The following is a 17,262-nucleotide window of genomic DNA, read 5'->3' on the forward strand; positions in this document are numbered from 1 at the left end:
TCTGCTTTTTTTTTTCTTTTTCTTTATTATTTTCACTAAGAGTCTACTTAAAGCAATTGCAGAATGCTTCTGGCTACCACAGAATTAGGCCCATGTACCCCTCATGGTACGCAGTTTGAATAATACTCATTGTATACGTAGTAACCTAAGATCTAATTTTTGTCACCACCAGGGGGCCTCCTGATATCAGCAGCTTGGTCCCAGTTGGCCCCAAGTACACCATGAAGTGGAGTGCCCCATTACAACATGTGCAAGTGGTCGAAGTAGGCCAAGAGGGTTCTCAAAGCAAAGACTCCTTCACCTTCCAGCCGAGTGGAGCTAAACGACCAACCAGCTCAGTGTGCTCCTCAGGTAAACAAACAAAAAGCAACCACTGATCCTCACCCCCGCGTGTCATCCTCCCCGTTAATCTCATCACTTTTCCTCGTCGGCTCTGACTCAGCAAGGCTAATCTTTCTCCTCTCCCAAGTGCTCTGCTGGAGGGGCTGAAGACGCATCCTCCGCCGCTTGTCACTCTGATTGAGTACGTGCGAGTGAGGAGGATTGCGATGACGGTCACTTGTTCCCGTCTGCCGAGGGTGTTTTATCTTGAACGAGACCGCTGCGGCATCCCCAACAGTCTCATTTCACTCTCTGATAGACCACAAACACGTCGGGAGTGGAGTCATCAATCTGCTCAGATTATTCCCTTTCTTTTGCGGAGCCCAATTAGAGAGCCACGAGGAGCTGATAGGGATCTGTGGCTGAAACACTAGCTCTACCCCACCACCACTGCTCGCTTCAAAGTCTCAGGTGTATACAGAGCATTGGCGAGATCCCTGATAAATGTACCATGGGGAAATAAAGATACAAAGCCTTATCTGGAGATAGTGTTACTGGAATTTTTAAGATACAGTTCTCAGACTTAAATATGAGAGACCTTGTCATGCTCTTGATTTGAAGTCTCACAGGATGAATATTTACTTGTTCAGCCACAATGTATACTCCGCTGACTTTATTCTAAGGCTCTTCAGGATCACTTAAGGTTACCTCTCATTTCAGCTGTCTCGTATCCCTCCTTTGAGTAAAGCGGATGTTCCACTCCATGGAAGGCACAGCATTTTATACATGACATTATACATTGATCATTTCTACAGACCATTTTATTGGTCTCACCTTTCTGGAGTTTAAAACTTCCTCGCCATCAGTGTACCATCAAATTAAATGATTTTAATTCTCCTTCTTGCTTTATAATTAAATTCTACACTTTACTTTTAACATATTTTGCAATCCTCATGAACACTTCCAGTCATCCAGGGTGACAGTCCCAAAATAACATTTAAGTTGTTACTTTTACATCTTTAATTAACAAATCTACAATACTTATGGAGCAAATGGCTCTTTGTGAACTCCACAGCTGTGTCTCTTGCTTTGCTTAATGCGCTTAGTTGCCAACAGAAACAAACTGATTAGAGAACAGTTTGTCCTTTAGGCTGAAACAATTAATTATAATCCATTTCAGAATGAGAAATGAAGACGGTAGACTAACAATTTAAAACAAAATATTATATAGTTTGACTAGAAAAACTTTAATCAACTATAAAATAATCACTATTTTAATCATTGTTAATTGTTATCTGGATTATACAGACATTAGACATAAGACAGCAGCATCAGTGAGTTTGATTCCCGACTCTGACTATTTACCGCATGTCCTCCCTTCTCTCTCATCCCCCATTTCATTCTCATCTGTCCTGTCCAATGAAGCCCACGGGCCAAAAATCAAGATGTCAAAAAAACACATTTTCATTAATAATTCACTTTTTAGAGAGACTAGTCGACCACACGTAAATTGTAGCCCTATTTCCTTTACTTTGTCCTTTATCATTATTACTAACGTGTGTGCTTTATCTCTGTAACATGCAATTTCAAACACGCACACAGCTGCACAGTTGTTGAACCAGAACATTACGTAACTAGCACGCTTATGGTGAAACCGATCGACTGACTTATTCCAGTGAGAGTGGAAAGCGGCTAACCACTGTAGGCTCCGGGATTCTAAAACCCGAAGAGATACAATATGTGCCTGGAGGCAGCTGCGGATTGCCGTGTCCAAGTGTGAAAACCATATCCTGCCTAACCAACGGGATTACGCTGGATTACAACTCAGCACATTCACCTCTCAGGCCGTAGCCAACAGCATCCCCTCAGAGAAACTCCACAACACCTGCAAAGTGGCCCGTCCGCTTGCACAGACCTTGAAGATATTTGTCTTACTACGTCTTTATATTTAGATGTATTGATTTTCTTGCACAGATGACAGATGCCAGGGCGCTTCTCGTCTGAGATCTCATTAAACTGCGCTACAACAGAACACTCAAACTAGCTCCAGCGATTCCAATATATTCTTTCAACTTTTCCGTGGACTTTATTCACTCCATGTATTCACAGATCGCGGTAGGTGTCCTTTACAGATGCTTGCCCTACTGAGCCTGCTTTCTAAACCAGCTCTTGCACGGTATTAGTATGTGGCAGCGGTGACAGTACAGGACATCTCGGGAGCAAAATCTACTAGCAGAATTTAATTAGCCTGTTCTCATGGACTCGCCTGTCTGGGAGATGCGGATCAGGAGAGGTGGGACGAGGGGAGTACGCTCCTAGAGACAAGACTATTGATTTACGACACTAAAAGAGAGAGGTCCGCCTTGGAAGTAGCCACCTCAAATCAATGCTGAATTTTTGCGTCTAATGAGACACCTGCATTTCTTTGGCCAGTGAAAGGTCATCAAACAACAGTTCTTTTATCTGATTTTTCTCTTATAAATGCACTCACTGTAGCAAAACCGAAAATGAAGATTGATTATTAGTGGAGCAGGAGTTTCGGCAAAGGCAACTTTTCTATTTAAATTCAGCTTGTTGTTGAGCAGTCTATGTTCTCGATACTGTGACTTGTGCTCGTCCCACAGACAGAGGTTGTGGTCTAGGAGGTGGTTCAAAAGACACAAATTGTGATTTTCCATTCCCTTATGACATCTCTTTGTTAAGTAAGTAGTAGTTTATTTTGTGCCGATTTATGTGAATGAGCAAGCCAAAGACACATTTCTGCGTCATCGAGTATGGCAGACAATTTATTATAGCCTATTTTAACTTTAAATCAAATTTCCATAGTTGTCATATGATTATATAATTTATTTTTTATTTTTTAAACCAGACGACCTGAAAGAGGTCACAATATTAAACTATAACAAATAAAGATGTTTTCAATGTTTGCATTATTACATTTGCATCAGATTATGCTGTAAATTTGTGCCTATTCTCACTCTTCACTGTGTTTCTCAGGTAAGGCTCTCCTGGGACCCCCACGGCTCTACCAGGAACTCCAAGAACTTCAGCACGACCTCTCTGTTGTCGAAGAAGTTACTCTTTTAGTGGGTACTCTACAGGGCACCTACCAGGTACACACTCTGCTCTCTATTACCTTCTCCTTACAATACCGTATGCACAGTGGTATTATCCTGATGTAGGGGTCCCTGCGTGTTTTTGTTTTTCCAGGGATTTTTCTGTCCCTATTTTCTGTAATCAGAAAGAAAATAGAAAATATTAAATTATTTATGAGGCTTTGTTTAAACACTCCACAGTTAAATGGAAATATTAACTTTTACCAAAAAGAGAGAATGTTCTTACCTATCAATAACATTTAAAACTCAAAATAGTGAATACCCATATTTTGTTTCATTGGGTAGAACATGTAGTAAAATCAATATTAAAGCAAAAATATACATGAATGTATCAAATGCCAAAAAAAAGCTCAATATATTAATAATAATAATGTTTTTGGGGAGAAAATAAGTTGATTGGGACATAAGAGGAATACACTTGTACATGGCCATTTAGTACTTGAGTGCAATGTAGTCTTGCTTTTAATGTGAGCAACAACATACATTTATGTTTTTTATTCTGAGCTAAAGTAGCAGGAGGGAAACCAGCAGAAAGCTTTCTGTTGTGCACAAATCAAGGCACTTCTCAGTAGTTTATCCATTAACATGAATATTCACAGCACCACACATGCGGGAAGGTGTACTCCAAAAATCACTTAAGAGGTTCTTGGGATAATGGTAGCACCTAAAGAACTGTCCTCTCCAGGAGTGGTACTGCCATATTTACAGCTCTCCGATCCTCCTCCTCTCTCACCCTGACAGCACCAACATCCCGACTCAAAACTTTTGGCGACAGAGCATTCTCCCGAACAGCACCCCGACTCTGGAACTCCCTCCCCCAACCTGTCCGCCACTTTCACCCAAGCCTATGACCTCCCCTACCCCTAGCCTCCTCTACCCCATTGCCTACTCTTCTACCCCCTGTTGCATCCCCATCTTTTCTCTCTACTTCTTCTGTCTTGTTCATTTTATCTGTATATTAATGTGTATTGTACGTGCTGTCCCCCCCTGTCTGTAAATACCCCCCCCCTTTTTTTATATATGTTCAGCGTCTTTGGGTCCTTGAAAAGCGCTATATAAATAAAAGTTATTATTATTAGGCCCGAGCGCCACAAGCTGGCGAGAGGCCTATTAATCTCGTAAGGCTGTGCGAAGCACGGCTGCAAAAGTGCGCACATAGTGCGCACGAAATCGAGCGCGAAGCGCTCGCCCACTTCCAAACACTCACTAACGCATCCTTCACTCATGCACGCCCCGTGCATACTAATTAGTAGTAGGAAAATGGAACTTTACCGTTGTAAACGGGCGAAGCCCGTGCAAAAGTGCGCACTAAACGAGCAGTAGCTCACGAATCTGATCGTAGAATCATGAAATTTGGCGCAGAGGTAGATGGTGACAAGAGAAGTAAAAAATATTATCACGGCAACGCCGTCCGCCCAACCAAATGTCGGCCATATTGCTTCAAAAATTGCTAAACATGACTTAGGAGTTTTTCCAAACGTCGTACTTTTACGAACTCGTCCCAGGGCGTTGGCCCTAAAAAGCTGAAATTTGGTGAAAATGCTACTGAGGAGTGGGACATCAAAAGTTATTCAAATTACATTGATACCTGTCACGGTCTCTGTGCGGCAAAGCCGCAAACTGTAGCAAGAATTTCAGAAATCTCCCAAATTTAACATTTCACCCTGGAGAGACAAAGAGACCACGAGAATGGACTGTTGAACAAGCTTTATTCGAGAGTTATTTGGCGCTCAGACCCCGGCGGAAGACGTTGCAATCATGGGCACTCCATGATCTATTTGTATTAGATGTCTCCCCCCGGAGCCTGGAGACTGGTGGTGGTAGATGTGGAGAGAAGGTAGAGGATGAGGGGAATGTAGAGGAGGAGCTGGGGAGGTGGTGGGTCGCAGTACGGTTTGAGCGGCCGAGCCATCTGCCTGAGGGCTTAAATGTGGCCGCCTTGTGCCGATTGGAGCGGGGAGGAGTCACTTGAGAGCGTTGATTGGGGATGAGGAGCAGGTGCGAGGGCCATGGTACAGACGCCCCCTGACCTTTCACCCTACTTCTTTGGCCAGGAAAAACTGCATAACCTCTTTGGGATAAGCGCAGAAACCTGGGAGAGTCCATGGTGAAGTGAGGGATCTGACTCTCACAGACGGACAGGCGGGCGCCCGCTTGAGTGCGATGATGGCGCTGGGGAGGGGGATCCTTCCATGGTGGCCTTGATGTAGATGGGTGGAGTTAGGTCTTCCAGGCTGAATTTACGCAGGCTTCATTTCTGCCGTTTGCGCAGATAAAGTCCGAATTGCGTCAAATTAGAATCAGTTGTTAAACTCTTTGCCCTAAACCTACTTGAAGTGAAATAAATTAATTTGGAGCCACAGCGCCCTCTACAGATTTTATATGGAGGTTAAATGTTTAGTTTTGCGAAATTATATGAAATTTGACACACAACTCAATTTTAGCATCCCCATCAAAAAAGTCAATGAGACCCATGTCATAATTGTTATGGCTTTGCCGTAACGATGACCAAAACCTTCCATGTTATTCCAATGGGGAAATCGCCAGAACATGTATACACTTTAGACTTTCATGAACTCCTCTTAGGGCGTTAGCCCTATTAACCTGAAATTTGGTGGGACTCATCTTCAGGGGTGGACCATCAAAAGTTATCCACATTTTTATTCTAAGAGTCACGGTGTCTGTGCGGCAAAGCCGCACATTTTGCCAAGAATTCAAAATAAAATAGCTTTTTGATGGTAAAACAAAGGGGAGAAGATGTGACAGCGTCACAGATTCAGCAGTAGGCGTACTAAAAGGACAATTGGGGCGCGTTAGCGCCCCATCCTCTTGCGGCGTGGCGGCGGCGTCGCGAGGGCCGATCATTGCCGCTTGCGGCTATATTTATTATTATTATTACACCTTTATAATGATATTATTTTCAATCCAATAATATAGCTTCATGTATCAAATGTACAGAATATATTATGGGCCAATGCAGATAGAAATAAACTAAATACAACACATTGAATGAATAATTCAGTTACACAAGTGTTATGTTAATACTTTTGGTTTGTGGCTATGATACAAGCTTTTTAACTTTGTGTTTTTGGCCTCACAGAATCTGAACACCACTGTGGCCCAGGACTGGTGTCTGGCCCTCCAGAGACTTATCCGCATCAAAGAAGAACAGATCCAGTGTGCTAACAAATGTCGCTTGCGCTTGCAGGTGCCCGGCAGGCCAGACAAGTGAGTACAAGATCAAATACAGGCAGGGTTGTATATGCAGACATATACAGAATATTTACAAGAGACACAAAATCTTACATGCTGCACGGAGTATCCTAATCTCAATACGGTATTTACATTGAACCTCAAAACTCCCATAGCCCATTATGTAGCTAATTACACATTATTAAAATAGTATAGTGGGCTAGCAACATTTCTGCTAAATGATCAATGAAGAACATAGATGATGGGGACAAAAGTACACACTTAATGAGCCTTATTTCAGAAGGGGTTGATAATGGTGATTGAGTAATAGTTTTTGCTGTGAGACATACTCTTTTTCATCAACTGTAAACCTTGATCATATCTAATAAAATAAATACTTAAAACAAGGTAAGTTGTAAAATGTTAAAACACAAGTGAGAAATGCCAGCATATGAAGCGTGACAGCAATCTTCTACTGTGTGAACACTTTAACGATTAAATTGCGAGACATCTAAGCACGAGCATATGATTAGCTTCAGCATGGGAGCAGGAAATAATGGCACATCACAAGGTTCGCGCTCAGTGCCTTACATAAGAGTCACGGGAGGACAGAACGAGCTTGACTGAGATGCATGAGCCTGCTTCAGACAGTCTGGGGGAGAGGAAGAACGGCAGCGAGAGTGATGATCCACCTCTCCCATGAAAGGTTTGGCTCGACGCCGACAGGGCAGTGGCACTCGGAGCAGAGGCCCACAGCTCCAGAGCCAGGGAGAGTCTGACTGTGCCAAGCCAAGCTAAAGTGACAGCTTGAGCAGGAGGAACTGTGCACATCACTTCTCCCACATCTCCCTGCTTCCTCGTCGGCTGTCACACCAGGCCTGCGGGGCCAATCTGCTTACTCAGATGTTTGGTACAGCCAGATGTCACGCTTACAAGAGAGTCCCCCGAAATTCCCCTCTTTTATGGGACACCCTATTTATGGAGGTTCTGTGATAATGTCATTAGCAACTGTCTAAAAAGGAGGTCTTCCACAGCTGCACATGTGATCCTGAATATGTGTTTTCAAAACTTTACTGAACTAGAGCAGGGTTTGTATTGAATCTTAAAGAAGTTTGGTAAGTAAAAAAAAAAATAATAATAACAATGTCAAGTGAAAGAGAGAAATCACCTGTAGGGAAAAAGGCAATCCTGGTTGTGTGATAGTGATCTAATTGAGACTGGGCCTCAGAGTCAGGTGGCTGGACCTGCAGCGCTCCTCAGGGCTGGGGGTGACAGGTGCACAGTGGGTGCCCAAGACCTGTCTGCCAAGTCTCTTCATCTCGAAAACATTTTATTACCTCACATTTTAAACATGATACAATAGAAGTATAAAAGAATGTTGCAGTTCAAAGTAAAAAAAAACAAAGAAAATAATCAAGAGTTAGTAAAAAATATTTTGTATGTTTTTCAAAACAAAACCACATTCCTATATTTGATGTTGCTACATATCTCAAAGCAATGTGACTGGGGGCAACCAAAAGCTGGAAAAGCATTGCCTGGAAAGTCCAAAATTATATCTCAGCACTTTTTATACAGATTGATATAAATCTGGTCACTGGTTTAATACTGGTTCAGATAGGTGTGAATGACAGGTGAATTAGCCAATCAGGGACATGTATGGTCCGGCTGTATCAGAACAAATGATGATGCTTTCAAGGAAAAAATCACAAGGACTAAAAAACATTATGGATTTCTGCAGAATCAATAAGAGCAGCACAAAACACTGTCAATCTGAGGTGAGAGAAGTCTGGTATGGTTATAGATGACCAATGATCTCCTTGGTTTCAAGTGCATCACTGAGAAAATAAGTCTGATTGCACAGTTCTGTTTGAGTTTGGTTCGAGGCTCTTCGTAAAGTATTGGGGAAGTCTCGATCCCAGGCAAGGAAAAGCAGGCGCTTCCTTTGATTTCACATTGATTCTGAAGAGACTACTGTATTGTGAAACAAATAATTTTCATTTTCATTTATATTTATTTAATCTCATATAATTTAAAAATAATATTATAAATTATGCTTTTTTCACCTATAGGTCCTTTTCAATGTTTATGATAATACAATAGGCAACAAATTGGGATTTTGTGATGTCAATTTCTAGGTTGTTTTTAGATTATGGGCAGCACTTTTGGCAATGGAAGGGTCACCAAAGTCTTTTCTTGGGAAGTCTATTAATGAGAAACACTGCCTCACATTCAGAACTGGAAGGGTTATTTCCTAATCCTAATCTTTGTATCAGTGTTTAGCCTCTGACACAACCACCCACAGAATTGATAGACAAAAACCCTGGCATATTGACGTATACTCTCAGTCTGGGCTCTGCTTGTGTGCGAGTGAGGCCGCAGCGGGACCCCCTGTACTGAGCGGACCCCCCCTGTCTGGCCCTGAGCAACTCACTGCAGCACATCACAGCCTCCGCACTGCAAATAGACCCGAGACGTGCGGCGAATCCTGACAGCCGCCTCAAAGCCACTGCCTACGTGTGACAGAACTTCATTAACATCTTCCTTTTTAATGCGTCTCCTACTAGGTTACCGTAGGTTTACTCCATTCAGCCAGGGCATGGAGACGGAATTTCAGAGTTAAACCAAATGGGCTTCTTTGTCTCATCTGTCTTTTCCAGCAGCAGCACAGGAAGACAGCAAAGCCTCTTTTTGTTCCCGAGCGCTTATCGACTCTGCTGCCTACCTGCTAGGATAATGGCAGATCACACAAAGCTCCATTTTGAGGTTGTTCTGGTGAAGAGCCTTGTCCAAACAGATAATTCCTAAAGAGGCACAGGAGAAACTGGCTCAGCTTATCTTGACATCTGAACAGCAGCAGGCTTTTCGTTATTGCGACCTCGACAGCTCTCTATGGAGTGTGCCGCAGTGGACATACAGTATTTCAGCAAATCCCACTTTAATGGCACGTTACTTATTGTGATTAACACCAAGGTTAATTGAACTGTCAGATTAAAACGCTGTCCATTAAATGTTTGGGGAGTCTTATGAAAACCTTTTTTTCCCAGCTATGATCCTCAGATTATTTACAGAAAAAGATACTGTAGTTACGTATAGATCACATTTTTTTTTAGTATCAAGGGTTCTGTCAGGTTACAAAGTGACTGCAAATGGAATTGCCTCTTTTAAGATAAATTATATTTTCTCTAAGTTGCACTTTGAGCTCGGGATTGTGTCGTCACATATTATCATAATTTCAGTTAGCCTAATGTTAAACAAATGAAGATTTTAAGATATACTTATATATAGCATTTGTTCAAAAACAAATCTAGCTGGTCTTTCTTAGAATAATGATATGCCTGGATGGCTCAAAACCTTCATCATTCATTCATTCAAAAGTATTCTGACAATGTAGTTTGATATATGTAACAGTAGTGACCCAGCAGTTTATTGGGTTGTTCCTAAAGCCCTTCTACGACTCTGTGGTGGCATCAGCTCCTGTACGGTCTGGTCTGCTGGAGCAGCAGCATCACAGAGAGGGAGAGGAAGAAGCTGGACAAGGTCATTAGGAAGTCCAGCTCCGTCCTGGGCTGTGCTCTGGATTCAGTGCAGGAGGTGGGGGACAGAAGGGTCCTGGCTAAACTCACATCTATGCTGGACCATGAGTCCCACCCTCTGCAGGACACTCTGTCCGCTCTGGAGAGCAGCTTCAGTGACAGACTTGATCCACCCTCGCTGTGTGAGGGAGAGGTTCTGCAGGTCTTTCCTTCCTGCTGCTGTCAGACTGTATAACAAACACTGTTAGCCCTGAACATGTGCAATACTGATTTAACCATGTGCAATACCGTCATATTCATGTGCAATTACTGTCATACTCACAAGCAATTGAGGCCATATTCATGTGCATATAACTGACGTAAATAAGAGTGTTTACTTACCATTTTATTTAGTCTTATGCTAGCTATTTTTACTTTATTTTATTTTATTATTTTTATCTTTTTATTTTATTTATTTATTTTCTTCCATTCCTATTAAGATATGAGAGTTTTTTGTTTTGTTTATAAGAGTTCTTGTATTAAGAGTGTTTTTTAAACTTCCTATAAGTTATCTGTCCTTCCCCCTGGATCTACTGCGTTGTAACACCGAAATTTCCCCATGTGTGGACAATAAAGGATTTATCTTATCTTATCGTATCTTGTTCCAGAGTGCTTTGTACAGTGCTGTACACCACTTACACCAAGGTAAATGCTAACTGTTACTTAGCTTTTCCTGAGAGTCTAAAGGTAGTGTTTTGGAAATTGCACTTGGAAGCACTTCCACGTTAAACCTGTTGGCATATAATAGGCCACTTTTCACTTAAAATAACTAGTTCTGCTCATATAACAATAGAGAAGTGCAGTTAATGACAGCGTTATTGCTTCTGTATTGCTGTGGTTATTATTTTCTGTCCTTTAGATAACTTCACACAAGAAAAACCCTTGACAAAGTGCCATCCTCTAGGTGGATGCGTATTTTCCGTCCAACCACATGGCGGGGCTCACATGTTGACTTGAAAAGAATCATAGAAACAATACTAGGATATAACGAGTTTGCACTGCAGACTTTTCATCATTATTGCAAAAGCCAATGTGCACTTGAATTCAAACCTTTTCAACAGACAGCGAAGTTAAGTCTGCTTTCTAAACTCTCGTCACTTTCAGCTGAACATTTGTTGCACTTCCACCTGAATAGTTGTATCTTCGCAGAGTGACACCAACCTGAGGGATAGGTGCATGACGGGCTGCCACTCCGAACCGGCCCCACATCGGTCCTGTCCTTGAGCATTAGTGTCACACACATGCTTTGTCTCTGACCTGCCCCCATAAATCTCCTTGTCTCTCTGTCTCTCCTGGTGTGGCCTCCCCTCCCTCCCTCCCCTCTGTATTTTTCGACTTCCCTTTGTGTCACAGCAGCCCTTCTCTATCAGCATGCTCTAGTCGACTTCTTTTCTGTTCTTGCAGAGCTGCACCTGCACTGCGGCTGTCAATCAGGAGGCCGGAAGATGAGGGGGTGCTCAGTTTAGCATGTTGTTAGGCTGTGTGGGCATAAAGTGTTGCCCAATGATTCCAACCACGTGCGGAGTAGTATTCCTGTCACACCACGTCTCCTCTCTGTCTTTGGCAAATTACTTCTGCTATATTTAAGCCCCGAATGGTACGAACAACTCTGCGTCGCCAACATGTCACAGAAGTTTGAGATCTCACTTCATTTTCTGCCATCTTTCTCTCTCAATCCTCTTTGTCTACATTTGTGAGGCTCAAGAGGGGATGGAGAGGACTTTGTTCTTGTCGTAAGCAAATTAGTCTAATCACTGTTCAATTGTCTATTATGTTTAAAGGAATATTTTCAGCAAAATGTGCATATTTTAAGAATGTGACGTGGATGTAACAGAAGCTGATACAAAGTTAAAGAGATGTAAAGAAGCAAAGTCTTATAGTGTTTGTTTGGTTTTCTTATTTCTAAATAGCCCAGAGTGAGTTGTTGGTTTAGGTGAGTGGTTGTTGTGTGACTCTTAAAGAATATTAACAGCTGGGATGGTTCAAAGATGAAATTATGAATATTAACATAACAAGTGTATCTTATTCTTTTGAGAATATTAATTTGAACTTTGCAGATTATTGCAATAGTGATAATATTGTGAGTGTTGTTTTGAAGATGTGCGCAATTCTATCTTGAACATTTTGTTTTAGAATTATAAATCCTGCACAAAGAGATGGTAAAAATGTTAAATGGAAATGAAAGCGTATAAAGTGATGAATACATAATGCCTGTGCATGCCTTCTTTTAACAGTAAACTAAAGGTCAAAAGTAATTTCAATGACTGGATAATATTGCTATGGCGTGTGGTTTATAACACAGTAAAATAAATGTTTAATTCCCCTCTTGAAGCTTCCGGGTGCCTTTGTAAACTTTTTGTCGTTCTCCTGTGCGGTGGATGGCAGGTGCACTCAGCTTGAATTCATTACCGTCATAATGGATTCCTGCTGTGACCTAGTTTTTCGGGTCGTTGTTTGAAAGCCTACAGGAGATTTTTGCAATTAAAAAACAGATACTTAACAATCAAAGAATATTATATCTTGGAACCATAAAATGTTTCATGGATTTTATTTGCAATCACTTTTTTTATATCGCCTTTGGTAAAGCAATATTGACGTAATTTCGGTTGTAACAACAACCAGTTCTTTCCTACTGTACTTCTTCATATATTAAAACCCAAAGTACATAAAGTATATTCTCGTATTCTCCAAGCTTATTTACTGTGACTGAGCTTAACAACTCTGCTAGTTTTGTGACAGTTAGAAGTAAAAATGTAAATCATTTTTCATATTGCAAATGGACAAAATACTTTTTATATCTATAGACGTAATGGAGTGTTTCTACCTAATCTGCTGGGCATTTGATTTTATATTTATCCAATTAGAAATACAGGTTTCAGCCTTGGTCGTGCCTGCAGTTACATTTTCCATTTCTACTGAATTCAACTAATACAAATTTAATCTCGACAGCTACTTTTCCTCTTTGCCACCTGCATAATAATTCATTTTCCAAACCAAAACACAGAAGTTCAATATAGAAATGACAACATTTCTAAAAATGTTCCTTTTAATGTGCAGATCTAAATCGACTCCTCTGTCCTCCTTGTTCAGGTCGGGGCGCCCTGTCAGCTTCATGGTGGTGTTCAACACTCCTAACCCTCTGAGTAAGATCTCCTGGGTCAACCGCCTGCACTTGGCAAAGATCGCACTGCGTAAGTACAACCCCACCATGATGTAACCTACTGAAATGTTTAAGTCAAAGGTTCACAGGCATCACCAGCAGGCATCATCTGACTTCAGATTACTTTCTATTGGACCAACTATTCCGACCTTCAATTAAGACCTTAGTGCAGCTTTATGAAGTATGTGTAGTTATATAAAGAGAGGTTGGCCATATAAAGAGCTTATCAAGTTTAAGGGTGAAGGACAAAGCAGAGCAGTGGTCCTTATTTGATGAGGAAAATGCTCAGATGCTGCCCAGCAGGGAGCAGCACAGCTTTTTTATCTACAGCCTACAACATGCTCTAGCTTGACCTTAGCTTTGCACTCTCTCTGCTATTATTAAGTAGCAGAAGGAATGAAAGACCTTTGTGCTACTTCTGTTACATCACAACTTCAGGATGTTCAATGTATCATCTAAAAAGGAGCATATGTTTTTTTGCAGTTTAAACAGCTTAGAGCATACTGATTTTTGTGGCATCATTGTGTGATACGTTTGGTCAAGCTAGTGGTTCAGGGGGCCGAGGCTTTACCGTGGTCGGTCCTAAGCCCCACGTCCGAACGGCCCCCATGTTTGAGTGTTTTAAGTCTCATCAGAACACCCACTTTTATTCTCTGGCTTTTGACACCAAGTGAGTTGTGTGGTCCTCTGTGTTTTTATTTATCTTAATTTATTTTACTTATTTCTTTGGTTTTGTTGTTTTAGGACTAGTAAGATTAAATTGAGCGGGTTTATTGTTTTCTGTCTCTTCTGTGTAGCACTTTGGACACTGTTTTGTTTATAAATTGCTGTGTATTTATTCACTAACCAATATTTAATCTGGTTAAAGCCATTGAGAGCTAGATCTCTTTAGATTTGCTCATTATGAGGTTCATGGCAAATATGAGCTATGGCATCGGCTATGGACCATTTACTGTATCAAAGACAACTATAGTTTGCATAAATGTAGTTATATATAACGTGTTGTATAATCTTATACTATAATTATCAGAAGAAAATCCCTAAACTTCCAACTTTGCTAAATTATTTATACATCTTTCTATTTACTATTTATAAGTTTCATCATGAATGTTCTTCTGATCTTATTTAATAGCTTTTGCTGAAAAAAACACAAGACGCCTTGGTTGATAAAAAAGGCCACTTCAAATATATAACTATATTAAAAAAGGAAAACATCCTTGGAAATGAAATCTTTTTAGTAGTTCTGAAACTGCTAAACTTGCTTTTTCACATCCTTAATTTCTGCAACTGTAATTGGTTTTGGTCCCAATAATGGATTGCTTCAGCTACTCAAACTCAAAGTTCTGAATGAATATGGTTACCATGTAAAGGTGGCAAAATACAGTGATGTGATGAAATATTTCACTTGTAGTTTCCATGTAACACATCCCTTAGAAGCAAGTTTAAATATTCAGTAAACATCTTTGAGATGCTAGAGTATTTGTGGCTCAATGTTTATAATAAATTCTGATTAGGGTTACTTTTGTTGACTTCCCTGTAAAAAAATCTTTCAATAGCAACGAAACAACCGCCTCACATCTTGTGATTCTCTAGTTTGGCACATTACCAAACCAGAAAACGCCCACTACACAACCCTGTATTCGCTCACATAGGCTACATCTGGGCTGTTTCATGGCCTGAATACAGAGGTGCACAAAGCGACCACCGCACATGTGGCAAAGCTCTCCGACTGTGTGTGGCTCATGTCTGAGTGGCATCAAAAAAGGAGCTGCCAATACAGCATGCAGTGTGCAGGTGGTGGAGCAAAGCATACATTGCCTTTCATTGTTGCTCACACCTTTATCAGGGACATAACAGGCGTACTGATGAGGACAGCGCTACCTACTCTCCCTTATAGAAGCGGGCGACATTCAAAACGCCTCATGAAAGTCCTGCATAGGCAGCTTCAGTCGGCTGGACAAATCTAAATTCCACATATTCAAATGGGAATAGACCACATGTCTAAATGTGGCTCCTGGAGATAGCTCACGTGTAGATGATAGGAGCAGAGACACAGTGAGAGAGCATACATTACAACAAGTCATATCTGACATTAATGTAGCTATACACTTTTTGTACATACATATTTGTTCATAATTTCCCCCCCCTCCCCAGACCAGTGTTGCTTTGGATTAGCTGCCTTGTTTAAACCTTTTCACTAGAAATGCAATCATTCTTGCCTCAGAGACGTCCACCAGAGTTCTGGGACTACATATATATTGATGTTGAAAGAAGAAACAACGTGGAATCTCTATGTATTGACTTGAGATTTTGGCAGTATAAGGCAAGGAGATCTTTATTCAAGTGAATGAAAGTGTATTTACTCTATTATTGATTCACTCATGTCGTGTTAAGATGACTGACAGCCTGTATTTAAAGTTGAATTCAAAATTGTAATGTTTGAGCCATGTGGAAGCTTTTATGGCAGATTAATTGATGCTTCCTTTTGACTTTTGTTGCGTCTGACTTAAAACCCCACCATTTATTTGAACAGTATGACGATCAGCATTCTAGTAAATGGTGGAGCTTTCACTTGTGAGTGTTATGAGTACATGACAGTTATCGAGGGATGTACTTGTAGTTATCAGGACTTCATGCATATTCATATCCAGCAGCTCACACAGAGTTGGGCCTCTCCATCTGCAGTAGTCGCATGTACCTCATGAGCTGAGGTTAATGGAAGTGTTTGTTGTCATTAGCTAATAGGAGCTGGGGCAGCATAAACATAAACATTTGGTCTTAGTTACTTTGACTGAATCATAAAACCATTCACTATATAATTTGTGTCAGAGGCAGTGGCCAAACTTTACAACAGGGCATTTAAAATCAATTATAGACTTCTTGTGCTGTCCAGATGTCATCAGGTTTTGCTTTAACAAAAAATAACTGTGCGTCCCCCCCACACTGGTAGCCTTAATTCCATCTGTAAACACAGCTCCCACCTTTAGGAACATCTTTGAATAGTTTGTTCTTCCAGACCTGCACCAGGCTGTGACATGACACACTTTACTGAACTGTACCGTGTGTTTTGTTCTATTATCTGTAGTTGTCTGTTCTTGTTCTTTCAGAACAGGAACCTACTGTGATTACATTTTTTTTTTTAAATATTGTGTTTGCAAATAAAAGGAAATTAATGGAAATGATAATGAACCAACATTATTGCCCCGGTACATACCAGCTGTTTTGAAATATGTTCAGTTCAGACAACAAAAAACGTGTCTCTTTACAAAGGACCTATCAAGCTACTGCAGCTAATATTTATGTACTTTTCAAAGAAATAACAGATAAATATCTTTCGATATACAAATAAAGGAAGTCGCTGAAGTTCATCGTTGTAATATAGACAAACTGCACATGAAAGCACTGTTGTTCTCTTATCCTTGCTTCATATATCAATTATTATAGTTGTAGAAGCAATGGGGTGATTTGATGACATATACTGATTCCCTGGAAATAGATCAGCCCTAACCTGGTCTGGATGACAATTACATGTTAATTGTATTACACCCACACTTTGCCTTCCCATTTAACCAAATGTAATTACAATAAGGGAGTTGTTGATTTAATTTCACGGATGGTGTACTGTCACTGAAGCTTCCTCATCATTGGAAGCCAAGGCCGTCCAGCCTTGTGCGCAGGGGAGACCTATAGCCCAATCAGCATTTGAAATGCAACCAACCATGCTCTTGTTTAGTTTGAAATGGGTACCCAGCTCTGAAACGTCCCTGAATGGACAGCCGAAATAGATAATGTTCTCATGCATGATTTAGTGCGTGATTAGACATCACAATGCACATTTTCACATAACCAGCTCACACCCCTCTCCACAGCTCATGCCTTGTAATATTCAAGAGTTTTTTTT

General features: G+C 40.9%; 1 protein-coding gene across 3 annotated transcripts in view; it reads left to right on the top strand.

Moving 5' to 3' along the window:
- arhgef10la (Rho guanine nucleotide exchange factor (GEF) 10-like a) overlaps positions 1-17,262 on the top strand; it is a 120,418-nt gene that overhangs the window by 48,003 nt on the left and 55,153 nt on the right. For all 3 annotated transcript variants that reach the window (XM_072452169.1, XM_072452171.1, XM_072452170.1), the window contains 4 exons: positions 173-351; positions 3,319-3,434; positions 6,538-6,665; positions 13,292-13,392. In XM_072452169.1, the coding sequence (XP_072308270.1) occupies positions 173-351; positions 3,319-3,434; positions 6,538-6,665; positions 13,292-13,392 (524 nt within the window). The remainder of the gene's footprint in view (positions 1-172; positions 352-3,318; positions 3,435-6,537; positions 6,666-13,291; positions 13,393-17,262) is intronic.

The sequence above is a fragment of the Eucyclogobius newberryi genome, unplaced genomic scaffold (assembly GCF_026437365.1).
Source record: "Eucyclogobius newberryi isolate DKJ021-1_F unplaced genomic scaffold, fEucNew1.0.hap1 SCAF_19, whole genome shotgun sequence".
Classification (NCBI taxonomy): domain Eukaryota; kingdom Metazoa; phylum Chordata; class Actinopteri; order Gobiiformes; family Gobiidae; genus Eucyclogobius; species Eucyclogobius newberryi.